At 36.9% G+C, this 13,313-nt stretch overlaps 2 protein-coding genes across 7 annotated transcripts in view; one reads left to right on the forward strand and one right to left on the reverse strand.

The window, feature by feature from the left end:
• LOC106873284 (uncharacterized) overlaps nucleotides 1–13,313 on the forward strand; it is a 28,314-nt gene that overhangs the window by 11,029 nt on the left and 3,972 nt on the right. For 4 of the 6 annotated variants that reach the window (XM_052966491.1, XM_052966483.1, XM_014920591.2 and 1 more), the window contains 4 exons: nucleotides 2,705–2,924; nucleotides 4,896–4,971; nucleotides 6,244–6,726; nucleotides 8,878–9,648. In XM_052966491.1, coding sequence (XP_052822451.1) covers nucleotides 2,705–2,924; nucleotides 4,896–4,971; nucleotides 6,244–6,726; nucleotides 8,878–9,113 — 1,015 coding nt within the window. In that variant the 3' untranslated portion in view covers nucleotides 9,114–9,648. Of the gene's footprint in view, nucleotides 1–2,704; nucleotides 2,925–4,895; nucleotides 4,972–6,243; nucleotides 6,727–8,877; nucleotides 9,649–13,313 lie in introns of those variants that run through there. The other 2 variants (XR_001409858.2, XR_001409857.2) reach the window with 2 other exon arrangements.
• Nucleotides 11,102–13,313, reverse strand: part of LOC106873286 (uncharacterized) — an 18,773-nt gene continuing 16,561 nt past the window's right edge. Inside the window, exons 5-6 of the mRNA XM_014920592.2 lie at nucleotides 13,026–13,142; nucleotides 11,102–11,204 (exon numbers count right to left, since the gene is read on the reverse strand). Coding sequence (XP_014776078.1) covers nucleotides 11,160–11,204; nucleotides 13,026–13,142 — 162 coding nt within the window. The 3' untranslated portion in view covers nucleotides 11,102–11,159. The remainder of the gene's footprint in view (nucleotides 11,205–13,025; nucleotides 13,143–13,313) is intronic.

Here is a 13,313-nt window from a genome sequence, read left to right on the forward strand (position 1 = left end):
GTGTTGATGATGACAATGGTCGAGATAAGTATGTGAGGAGGATAAAATAGTATCGGTGATTATAATGGCGACAGGAGCGGTGTGATGGTGGTAATAGTGGTGTTGATGATAGTGTTAGTTGTGTGATGGTGGTATTGTAGTGGTTATACTGGTTGTGGTGAAAGTGACTGTCAAGATAACCGTCATGATAACATTGTATGTGGTTGAAGTGGAAGCAATGACAATGCTGCTGATGATGTTGGTGGTTGTGGTGGTGGTGATAGTGGTAGGATAGTTGTGGTGGTCGTCATCCCAGTCCTGTGTACCTGCCGCCACTCCCGATAATATCTGTCTCTGTCTATATGTATGTATGTATGTATCTATCTATCTATCTGTAAAATGCTTGGTGGAGGTCTGCACTCTCCGAGTGCTTTTCTAGTTTATTCATTCATTCATTTAATTTTGTCACAGTTTGGCTAACCGAAAACTGTTGGTTATAGCTCTAGTTAAGAATTCAAATGCCCAGTTCTCTCTCATTATTATCATTGATATTTTCTCCCACTGGCAGCCCGAGTTTTTGCTGTTTTGTGGTGCCCCTGCCACCTGTATCGGAAGTCTCTATCCTCTGACCTCTATCAGATGTCTCTCCCATGAACACCTCCAAAGGCTTATTATTCCCCCGTCCCTACTTAGGGTTTATCTCCTATGTAATGTAGTGGTTATGTAGCACATACAATGATGATGTAGTGTATGCAGGTTGAAGGCTATTGTATGTTTATGAGTTCTGTCAGGTACATGACACTGCTGGCGTGTCGGCTATAACCTAGTCACCCATATAGTCAACCAGGTGATACATGAATGAGTCATACCCAATGACTGGTGTAGCAGCACCATAGTCAAGTGCTACAAAGGTAAAGGTGATGCATTATATAGGAATAATTACAGAGGTATCAAGTTGTGAGATCAGATAATGAAAGTCATGGAGAGGGTCATAGCCAACTAATTAGGGAGAGAGTCAGTTTAGACAAGATGCAGTTTGGGTTTGTGCCAGGGAAAAGCACCACTGATGCTATATTTCTTGTAAGACAGCTGCAGGATACCTAGCCAATGATAAACCTCTGTACCTGGCTTTTGTTGACATGGAGAAAGTCTTTGACATGGTCCCCCGATCCCTTATCTGGTGGTCAATGTGGAAACTAGGCATAGATGAGTGGTTAGTGAGAGCTGTACAAGCTATGTACAGGGATGCTGTCGGTAAGGTGAGGGTTGGCAACGAGTACAGTGAAGAATTCCGGGTAAGGGTCCACTAAGGATCAATCCTCAGCCTCCTCTTATTCATCATCGTCCTCAAGGCAATAACAGAGGAATTCAAGACAGGATGCCCCTGGGAACTTTTCTATGCTGATGACCTTCCGTTACCTAGGTGACCAAGTCAGTTGATGGGGTGCATGCTCTGAAAGTGCAGCTGCTAGAATAAGAATAGCCTGGGCAAAGTTCAGAGAGCTCCTACTTCTGCTGGTGACAAAGGGCCTCTCACTGAGAGTAAAAGGTAGACTGTATGATGCATGTGTGCGAACAGCCATGCTACATGGCAGTGAAACATGGGCCGTGACTAAGCTTGCAAGGAATAAAGCTAGTATGCTCCACTGGATGTGTAATGTCAGTGTGCATGTTGGACATAAGAAGCATCAAATGTGGTGTGCAAGAGAGACGACTGCACTGGTATGGTCATGTGTTGCATATGGATGAGGACTGCTGTGTGAAAAAGTGCCACATCCTAGCAGTTGAGGGAACCTGTGGAAGAGGTAGACCCAGGAAAACCTGGGATGAGGTGGTGAAGCACGATCTTTGTATGTTGGGCCTCATGGAGGCGATGACAAGTGACTGAGACCTTTGGAGATATGCTGTGCTTGAGAAGACCTGGAAAGCCAAGTGAGACTGTAACCGTGGCCTATGCCAGTGCAGCATAACTGGCTCATTTAAGAGTACTTTTCAGTCATTGGGCAATAAACTGCACTTGCGAAGACCTGTTGAGTCAAGTAAAGTTATTGTGGCCGATGACAGTACCGCCTGATTGGCACCCATACTGGTGGCACATAAAAAGTACCATTCGAGTGTGATCATTGCCAGTGGCACGTAAAAAGCACCATTCAAGTGTAGTCGATGCCAGTGCATATAAAAAAAGCCACCCACTACTCACGGAGTGGTTGACGTTAGGAAGAACATCCAACCATAGAAACCTAGCCAGATCAGATTGGAGCCTGGTGTAGCCTTCTGGCTTGCCAGCCCTCAGTCAAACCGTGCAACCCATGCCAGCATGGAAACAACGACGATGATGATGATGATGATGAGGTACTAAAGAAGTTGTCTGCTAAGGTTAACCTCTCTGGTGCAGGTAGAAAAGGATTTGTCTGTTTTAAATTCATTTTCTCATGCTTGCATGGCTGTAGTGAACTTCACAGATTAGAATATTTACTTATTGTTTGTGGAGGAAAAATTTTTATAGCTGAATGCTCTCTGTATCTACTGAATCATGAAATAAGAGAAATTTATTGTCATTCGGGCATGTTGGGTAATGTATCTTGTCTAACATCATGAAACAATATAAGCAACATAGTTTGAGCAGTCTATTAGCATCAAAGTAAATATGTTATCTAATTAGAAGCCTAATTAAAATTTTCTTCTATTAGAAACATAATTAAACTTATTTGTTCTTTCTTTGCAGATCTGAAAATGAAAAACTTAAAGCCCAATTATTGAAATTATCAACCTGTGGAGAGGGTGGGCTTGAGTCAGTACAAGGATTATCTCGACCTGCTCAAATGTTGCTTGCTGCTAAAGAAAATGTTGGGAAATATTCTCCTGAGACTCGATACAAATCTGGTGGAAAAACTAAAAACGATGTGTTATTTTCAGAAACAGCTGCTCAAAGACAGAATTTAACGGTATGTGTTGAGTAAAGCTGACTGCTAGCAAAATCAGTAGAGTATCAGATAAAATGATACTAACAGTATCTCAGACCAGTTAGACACTATTTCCAGATGTTGACTGAATACATATAGATATTGTTTCAAATTTTAACACAAAACCAACAATTTCAGAGATGGGAAGAGTTAATTACATTGACCTTAGTGTTCAACTGATACTTATTTTATTGACCCTGAAAGGAAGAGACACAGTCAACTTTGGTGGAATTTGAACTCAGAATATAAAGACAGACGTAATGTCTCTAAGCATTTTGCCTGACGTGCTACTGATTTTGCCAGCTCACCACTTTAAGATATGCTTGAATATTAATAACAGTATCTTGTAAATATAACAGTTACTTCCATTCATTCTAAATTCAAATTCTGTTAAAGTTGACATGGTTTCTCATCCTTCTGAGGTTGATAACTGTCAGTCTAACACTCAAGTAGTAAATTGGCAGAGTTGTTTAAGTGTTGGATAGAAATGTTTTATGATAATTGTCTATTTTCCCTGCTCTCTGAATTTAAGTTCACTTTGCCTTTCATTGTTTCACGGTAAACGTACGTCCAGGACTGGATTGGTGGAATTATGGTTTCTGTTATGTTATTGAATAGCTTTCTTACTATATAAAGATAGTCTTTGATTACTTTGGAATTATAACAAGTTCAGTTCTGCCTAGGGATTTTGAATTGCATCGATAGTCAGGCTCTATCACTAAAATGGGACTGCATTTAATTATAGAAGCTATAAAAGGTAGGAATGCAGTTACTGCAATCAAGTGATGATGATGACTAGGGTCAGATTATCAGCTATTTTCTCCCCAAATTTATGATATTGTGCCTATGTTAATTATGTTGTCTGTGTGTAATAGCAGCAGCTGTATTCTGTTTTGAGCTTTACTGCAGCCTTGTAGAGTATCAGCAACTGTAAGATGCTGAAATATTTTCTGGTCCTGAAGAGAAGTGTTAGTCTTTGGGACATGATTCTAGTTTATCTCTTCAAACTTAATTTTTCATTGACTCGAATTCAGTATTGCAAACCAGAAAGTTCAGTTGTTACTTCTAATGAAGAGCTTACTTTACCAAACCACCTGTTGTTGGCACTCCGTCGCTTACGACGTTGAGGGTTCTAGTTGATCCGATCAACGGAACAGCCTGCTCGTGAAATTAACGTGCAAGTGGCTGAGCACTCCACAGACACGTGTACCCTTAACATAGTTCTTGGGGATATTCAGCGTGACACAGTGTGACAAGGCTGACCCTTTGAATTACAGGCACAACAGAAACAGGAAGTAAGAGTGAGAGAAAGTTGTGGTGGAAGAGTACAGCAGGGTTCGCCACCATCCCCTGCCGGAGCCTCGTGGAGCTTTAGGTGTTTTTGCTCAATAAACACTCACAATGCCCGGCCTGGGAATCGAAACCGTGATCCTATGACCGCGAGTCCGCTGCCCTAACCACTGGGCCATTGCGCCTCCACCAACCAAAGCACCTATTTACAGTTCAACCAGTATGTGGCTTTTATGTTGTAGTTCAACCAGTTCAAAATAGTGACCAAATTTTCCTCAGATCATATCCTTCTATCTTGAAAAAGGATGGGGACATTGGAAAGGATAATGAAGTCTGATTTACACCATAACTAAAAAAAAGAAAAAAAAGGATGGTTACAATTAGAATATCTTTGATCACAGATCTGCTCAATCAAATGCAGTTTGTTACTAACATCAGTCTATTTACATTTAATTGAACCAACATGAGTTATGTATTAGCCATGGGTCATAGCACTGCACCAATAAGGAATGAATTGTCATTCTTTTAGTCATAAGCCAGCACTCTCAATTTAGTCACCTGTAATTCATAGAAATATAAAATATTTTCTATGAATGCACTACCTGTATTTTATCCTTTTTTTAGTGCATTCTAAACATTTTTTTTTCACATCTTGTATTTCAGATAGAAGAAGAAATGGATTTATTTATATCAAAGTTAAAAATTAACAAGAAACAATTACATTCTGTCACCATAGCTGGTAAGTACTTTTTAGGTTGTTATGAAGGTTATTTATGCTTATAATCATCATCATTATCATTTAGCGTCTGCTTCCCATGCTGGCATGAGTTAGATGGTTTGACCAAAACTGGTAAGCTGCAGGGCTGCACCAGGTTCCAATCTGATTTGGCATGGTTTCTACGGTTGGATGCCCTTCCTACTTCCAACCACTCCACGAGTGTACTGGGTGCTTTTTAAATGACACTTGCATCAGCCGCGATTTAACTTGGCTTGATGGGTCTTCTCAAGCACATAAAATTGCCAAAGGTCTGGACATTATCATTTCTTGTAGCAGCCCACTATTAGAAACACAAAAGTTATGTACACATTATTTTATATTTAATTTTATAACAAAGTCCCTAGTCTTGTAGTCAATAGAACATTTGTATCCATCTTTCTTCCGCTATCTTTTATCCTCTCTCATTTTGCTCGCCTTGTCTTTATTCCTCAGATGGAATCATGACTATAAGAACTATCATATGATACTCTGAATCATGAGGAATTAAATACTTTTGTAGTTATTCTGTGAGTTTCTAACTCACAACTAACCAGTGAGAATATATGTTATGATAAACAACTTATCACACAGTATATGCAATCCTTGACCCACTTCACCTCTGAAAGTTTTTCAGGTTTTCTTTCCCAAAGAAACAATGTTGTTCATTCAATATTAGTGAGTTTGGACGTTTTTTGGTTCTTCTGAGAACTGCAAGAAATAATTGTGCATTTAATAATCACTTTGTCATAAGAATGTAAACTGAGTGTTCAGTGAAATAGCTTTGTGTGTTCATTTTATGATGACCAAAGTAGAGCTAATCTATTAGCTCTACTATGGTCATCATGTGATGACCAAGTAGAGCTAAATTTATTGTAAGAAACTCACAAGAAATAACTCAAAAACAAGGCTGTTTATTATCTTGTACATTCTAACACTACTCTCACAGTCTTATCTTCAGTGCTTTTTATTTTTGTTACTGAATATTTAGTGAGTACCAAAGACTAAGTACTTAACAAGGCAAGTTCATAAAGTGGTTTTGAGAGCAATTGTAACCAATTCACTTCAAAAAGGCATGGATGTAACAACTTGTCATTTCTCTTTTCTTGTAGATCTGGGACATTGTGCTTGAACTAAAGAAATCTGTATTATAGCTTAATTTCAGAATAACTTCAATGTTTCTATCACTGATATTTTATTGATGATGATAATTTTGTGTTTCTGGTAAGCTACTTTATGCTTCTTTTGTATCCTCAGATCTACGACACCAGTTTGAAAAGAAGAAGCGGAAATTGACTGTTGAAGAGCGAAACACTTATGCAACCAAAGTCACTGACCATATCAATAGTGTATTTTCTTTGAGGGACTTGCATAAAAAGGAGAAGGTAATTGACCAGGAGGAGGAAGTACAGCAGTCCAAGAGGCTTAAAATTGAACACAGGAACCATAACACAAGCAATAACTTGCCATTGCCTTCAGCTGCTTCAACATCAAAAAATAATTATTCCAATTTGCAACATAAAGCAACAAACTTAATTGAGACAAAAGAAACTCAAGAAGGCTCAGGTGATTTTCAGTTATTGATGGATATGCCTGAAGATTTACCAAAGACCATTAATACTAAGAATCAGAACTTAAATACATCTGTTAATAATTTTGAACCTTTGCTTCAAAATACCAACTTTTTAAATTCTAGTGAAATATCATCTGGTAAATTAGAAGCAATGACTATTAAAAAGGGTAAGTTCAAGCCAAACCACAGCATGTTCAAAGTAGTAATATGCTTAAAAGTGAAGTTTCTAAGCAAAAAGAAAAGTGTTTGACAACTGATGAAAAGATCATCATCATCGTTTAACGTCAGCTTTCTATGCTAGCATGGGTTGGACGATTTGACTGAGGACTGGTGAAACCAGATGGCTGCACCAGGCTCCAATCTGATCTGGCAGAGTTTCTACAGCTGGATGCCCTTCCTAACACCAACCACTCCAAGAGTGTAGTGGGTGCTTTTGCGTGCCACTGGCACGAGGGCCAGTCTGGTGGTACTGGCAACAGCCACGCTCAAATGGTGTTTTTTATGTGCCACCTGCACAGGAGTCAGTCCAGCGGCACTGGCAACGACCTCGCTTGAATGAAAAGATGAGCTTATTTATTGTGAAATATTAGGAAAATATATCTTGAAATATAGTTTTTTTCTTTTGTGCTGGTGTCACAAAAAAAATGCACTCAATACACTGTAAAGTGATTGGCATTAGGAAGAGCAGACAGTAGAGCTCAATGCAGTCCTCTGACTCCCCAGCTCCTGTCAAACTGTTCAACCTATGCCAGCATGGAAAGCAAATTATGATGATGATTCTTTTTTTATACCCACCTACTTCCAAGCTAGAATCAAGTCATGGAATTTTAGTTGTGTTCACTTCATGAATTTTAGAGGATCTTAAATATATTTAAATGCATTTTACACATTCTCTCTTGGTACTCATATTGTATTTCACTTCCCAGACACCATACAAAACACTTTTTAATTATTACTTTATCTTTAGAATTACAAGAGCTTTTCAGGGAGTTTTTATGTGGTTGCTCAACATTCTAGAATTAACATCCAAATTTCCTTCATCACGTACTACTATCTTAAAGAAAAAAGGCTACTTTAGATAATACTTTGCCTGGTACTCAGAAAGACAGTGTGGTCAAGTTGAAATGCCTTTGATCATGGGTCTGCTCATTCAGACTGTCCTGGGGTTTAAAATTTTCTTTTTTTTCTTTCATCTTAGGGCATTTCACATCTTGGTAAATTAACAAGTAAATGAGAGCTGTCTCCGAGTAACCACATTTTATGTAGTTCTGGTGGTTGCTATATACTTTGTTACAAATTTTCATTATATCTTCAGTATCCTTTGGGCTATTGCAAAGATTAAAGGAAGATACTTTATATCATGCAAAAATGAGTATGCCAGTTGGGGAATTTATGGTTTCTGTTATGTTATTGAATAGCTTTCTTACTATATAAAGATAGTCTTTGATTACTTTGGAAATAGTTATAGTCATTTGTTCCAAAGAAATATATAATTTCATCTGAATATGTAGAGGATCTACAATGAAAATCATTGATTTATTGTGTTAGAGATAACTTTTTCATTAAGTACAAGATGATGTGTAACTCCAACGTTGGTAATTGATAAACCATCAGATGTACAACATACATTCATCTAGACTAGACTGGCACTCTACTACAGATGGTGAAATTGGAGTTTGGCATGGTCCTATGAGAATGCCCATGAAGTATTGAAGTTATCAGAGATCATAAAAGGTTGGATCTTTGTGAATAAATCTATAGTCACCTTAAACTAAGTAATTTTGATGACGAGAGTGCTGATGCCACATAAAAAGCATCCAGTCCACACTGTAAAGTGGTTGACGTTTGAAATACCATCCAGCTGTAAAAACCATGCCAAAACTGACCTTGCTTGTGCCACATAAAAAGCACTCAGTCCACTCTGCTGAGTTGGTGGATGGGTGGTTGGTGTTAGGAATGGCATCTAGCCATAAAAACAGACACAGAGGTCTGGTGCAGGCTCCTGACAAATTGTCCAACCCATGCCAGCATGGAAAGCAGATGTTAGACAATGATGATGACAAAGTATTTAGATCTGTTTCTGTCTAAAATAGCTACATTGTTAGAACAGCTCCAAATTTACTGTGCAAGGCACTTACTCTAAATTGACATACATATGTGCATGTTTTCAGAACAAAGATAATGTAATAAAAAATATATCTAAAATAAAGTAGAAAAATTGTTAAGCTTACAAAATTTTCACACTTCTTTTTTGAAAGTATGTTATGCAGCAAAGCTTAACTTATTCTTAAATATATTTTTTTCTTTTATTTCAATAGATTCTTTTGCTTTGGGTAAAACCGGACATACCAAGACGTCTCCAAAAAATTCATTTTCATCTTCAGGGGACCATACTACTACATCTAATACAGATATTAGAGTGGATCTTGAAGAAATGGACTTTGATTGTGTTAGTTGTCCACTCTGTGGAGAATTCTTCCCAGGAGATGTTATTGAAATGCATGCCAATGTTTGTGCTGATAGCCAGCAGTTTGAATTACATTATTCTCCTTGAATTAGGTAATAACTGTTGTTTTGGGACTGTTATATTATGTAAACACTTCATTTATAAAGTCAGTGACTCACAACTATTACTACTTGGTCAAACCAACAGATTTGAAAGCTAAAAGACACAAGTGAGAAAATAAAATTCACTTATGAAGCTAACAGATGGAGTTAATATTGGAGAGAATGAGGTATAGTAAGACAGCTTTTATTAACAAATTCCAAGATATCATCTGCATGATAAACTAAACTACATGGTTGCTCAGTCTGCTAGAAACAGGAGACAAATCTCCTTTGATTCACACCCAACCATATTAAAAATACATTGAACAATGTAATCCTTGATACTACACAAAAAGAGGACAAGGGATCACTGCTGTAATGCTTTTGATCACAGGTGTACTCAACCAGGACTGATCTGTTGCTAAACGATGACTAAGTTGGTGTAAACTCATACAGAATTAATTTTTGAAAAAAAAATTGTTTCTACAGCAACAAATACACATTTCTTTATATTTACTTTGCTAACAAAAATGCAAAATTAATTTGTGCTTGTTTCCTATACTTTTTTCTGACATTTTGTTAGCTTATTAATGCTTCATTAATTATTAGATATATTGACATCTAGGTGCAGGTGTGGCTGTATGGTTAAGAAGTTTGTTCCTCAACCACATGGTTTGGGGTTTGTTTTACTGCATGGAACCTTGGGAGCTATAGCCCTGGACCAACCAAAGCTTTTTGAGTGGATTTAGGTGACAGAAACTGAAAGAAGCTTGTCTCATGTATGCGTGTGCTTTGACATCACATGACAGTTGTGAATGAATGTCATGGTCATACAAGCAGTGTCATTCATTTACAATCTTACAATATTCTGTGAAGACATTTCTGATCATAGGGAAATATTACCTTATTTGGAAACAGGTGAGAGCTAGTGACAGGAAGGGTATCTGGTTGTAGAAATTCTGCTTCAATAAACTAGCCCATGCATGCATGGAAAAGTGGATGTTAAAACAATGATGATGGCATCTACTCATTGTTAATAGTCTGGTTTATTGGTTAGAAGTGAAGTGCAAAAGATCTTGTTTGTATGCTTTTTATTGCATACCTGCAGCTAGTATTTATGAGGACAATGAATATTTAGAAAACTGTGTCTGTCAGCAGAGGCATATATAAAAAGCACGGAGCTTTGTGCAAGCTTAGAAGTTGACAACATTGAATGCCAAAATAAAGTAGGTGAATTTTAAGAATGGAGAAAAGCTACTAAGCAATGTATTTTGAAGTGTTTTATGGTGTTATATCAAACATTTCTGTCATCTCCCCCTTAACCCTCTTTCTGCAGAGATCAGATGTATATCCACTCAAACTTTCATTATCCTTAATGGCAAAAAACAGTTTCACAAACCAATCTATTTTTTATTGAGACAATGTAACTTGCAGAAAATAGTTCTATTTTTTGTAGATGTTTAACATAATTACTGGAATAACCATGAAATATAATTTTGCAGTGAAAGGGTTAATAGGAAATACTTTGGAAACAACTTAATGCTCTAGCATTTTTCAACCTAATTAAATGCCATTTCCTTGCATAACCCTTTATCTTTGTTATTCTCACCTACTTTTTCTGAAAATCCCCATAGGATAGAAACTTTTCCCTTCACCTTTTAGTCGAGTGTTGTTTGTTAGTCATAAGATTTCTTTATTGGAAAGGAAAACTAAAGCAATCATTACATTCACCAGACAGAAGGAAAAACTGACTAGTTTTAAGTATAGTAGATCTGAAATAACTGAATATAGGCAAGACACTTGGGATGAACAGTCTTCTCTAAAAAATATATTACTGTATTAATAATTGCCTGGTTATGAATTTTTTTTAATGTTAGACTATATTAAATGGCTTTGGTGATTGGTTGTTGCATTGATATTGTTCCTTAATTTTTTTCATGCTGGAAATGAAAAGAGACTTTACTGATATTGAATGAACAAGAGAGATTGAAAAAATTCAGATTATTTAAAAATATTTTATTTTTTATTAAAAATATAATACAATTTATAGTTTTCAAACTTTTTGATTGAGACTTTTGACTTGGTTGGTGAAAGGTTTCTAGATGAAAGAAAAAAATTAAAATGTATTATATATATATATATACTTTATTTAAAAACAACAGAAATATAACAAAAGACTGTTACTCTGAGTTTCACGTTCCCGTTCATCGGACAGTTTTGTTAGAAATGGCTTACTCCGGTATATATATAAATACACACACACAGACCAAGAGTTTATTTATGCCCAATTGGTTTAAGTAATTATCTGGGTATCAGAGGTGATAGACAGACTGGTTTTTAACAAGTAATTCAAACAGATCAAGAATAATAGAAGAATGGCACTAGTGGTAATATATCAAGTAAGGCTTGGACCAAGACCAAGATGCATGAAGAAACTTTGTATGGTAGCATGGAAAACCTGGTATCACACATCAACATTCCTGTTAATGAACAGGAACTTATTTACGTTAAGATTATAACTGCAAAGTCATGAGTTCAGACCTTGCTACATCCATTGTTATACACTTTAGACAAGAATATTATTTGCCTCAGTCTAACCAACTGATAATTAGATGCCACTCCCACTTTGTAACTAAGTAGTTAATGTTAGGAGAATGTATTGTGCTGTAAAAACGCTTGGTCCTGCAACTTGTATAGCAACAGGTAACCTACATGACTGCTCAACCTGCTAGAAATAACAGCCAAATCTTCCTCAAAGCACATCCTACAGAGAGGAGAAAGACACATTGGATAATGTAATCTGGGATACACTATGTAGTTTTGATTTGTAACTTTTATAGTTTGGAGGGAAGGCATTGCCTGTGACCGTTTTACAAGGCCTCCAAGACTGGTTGGACGGCAGAAGCCATCCACAAACCAGAGACCAGTCCTGAATGCTTGCAACAGTAGACTCCACTAAAAGTACTCCAGATTAATTCAATTGGCTATGGCTATCAATGTACAAAATTCTGCTTCAATAGCCTCCATGCAAGCATGGAAAAGTAGATATTAAATTATGCTAACGAATGACTTTATGATGCATATAAATGTGGAAATATTCACCATTGTAAATTTAGTAAAAATATGAAACAGATGGAGGGAGGTGGGATCCATCTAAAGAAATAAGGTCTGACATATGGTCTTTGCAGACTTCTGAAAACTGGTGAGACATGCATTTGATGTACATCTCCAAGGTAAAAATTTGATGGTTGCAGGGAGGAAAGGACTAGGATTAGTGGTTGGCAGAGTGTGGAGAAACAGTCATCACCATCATTTAATGTTAACATTCCGTGCTGGTATGCATTAGGTGTTAAGTGAATTAAGAGCTCATGGGTGGGGTGGCTCCAGACTAGTGGACTCTGAATAACAGAAGACACTATGGTAGTGGAGAAAGAGGAGACAGCACATTGATGAGCCAATTCGTCAGATGGCTTGTTTTTTTTAAATGCTATGTGCTATCTATGATGGATGTGTGTAGTGGTACATGCCCATCTCAACAGCTTTGCAGAAGGTAAGTTGTTGGGGGCTGAAATATTTACTGGCTCTGAAGAGAAAGGCCAATCATTACGTTGAGGATGTGCATTTACCAATGGAGATCCTTGGCTTAACATTCAGAGCGACTTTGAGGGTTTGAATTGCATTACTATTCAAGAGAAGTAAGAGGTGGGATGTTATATTGTTTTCTTAATTTGTAGTAAATCTTGAAATTTACAATAAAGGATATATATAACATTTATAGAAACAATGAGATTGAAACTTATACAAAAATATATTTACAGTATCATGAGTGAAGCAAAATTACCATTGGAATATATCAGTTTCAGTATAAATAAATCTTAGTCATCCAAATAGATTTAATTGAATATACAATACTGCTTACCAAATGATCTGGTCTGTTGTCTTTCTTAAGATTTTTCTGTTTACTTCGCTTCTTTTTTTTCTTTTTTAATATAACAGCTGAAGCCTCTTCTTTTGTCTGTGTTTGCGAGCAATTTTGCTGAAAAAGTTTAAATTTGGGGAGACATATAGTGATCTCTTTTCACAAGGCAAAAAGCAATTTTTCTTCTGGTACCTCATCATCATCATCATCATCATCGTTTAACGTCCGCTTTCCATGCTAGCATGGGTTGGACGATTTGACTGAGGACTGGTGAAACCAGATGGCTAC

Source organism: Octopus bimaculoides, chromosome 1 (assembly GCF_001194135.2).
Source record: "Octopus bimaculoides isolate UCB-OBI-ISO-001 chromosome 1, ASM119413v2, whole genome shotgun sequence".
NCBI lineage: Eukaryota > Metazoa > Mollusca > Cephalopoda > Octopoda > Octopodidae > Octopus > Octopus bimaculoides.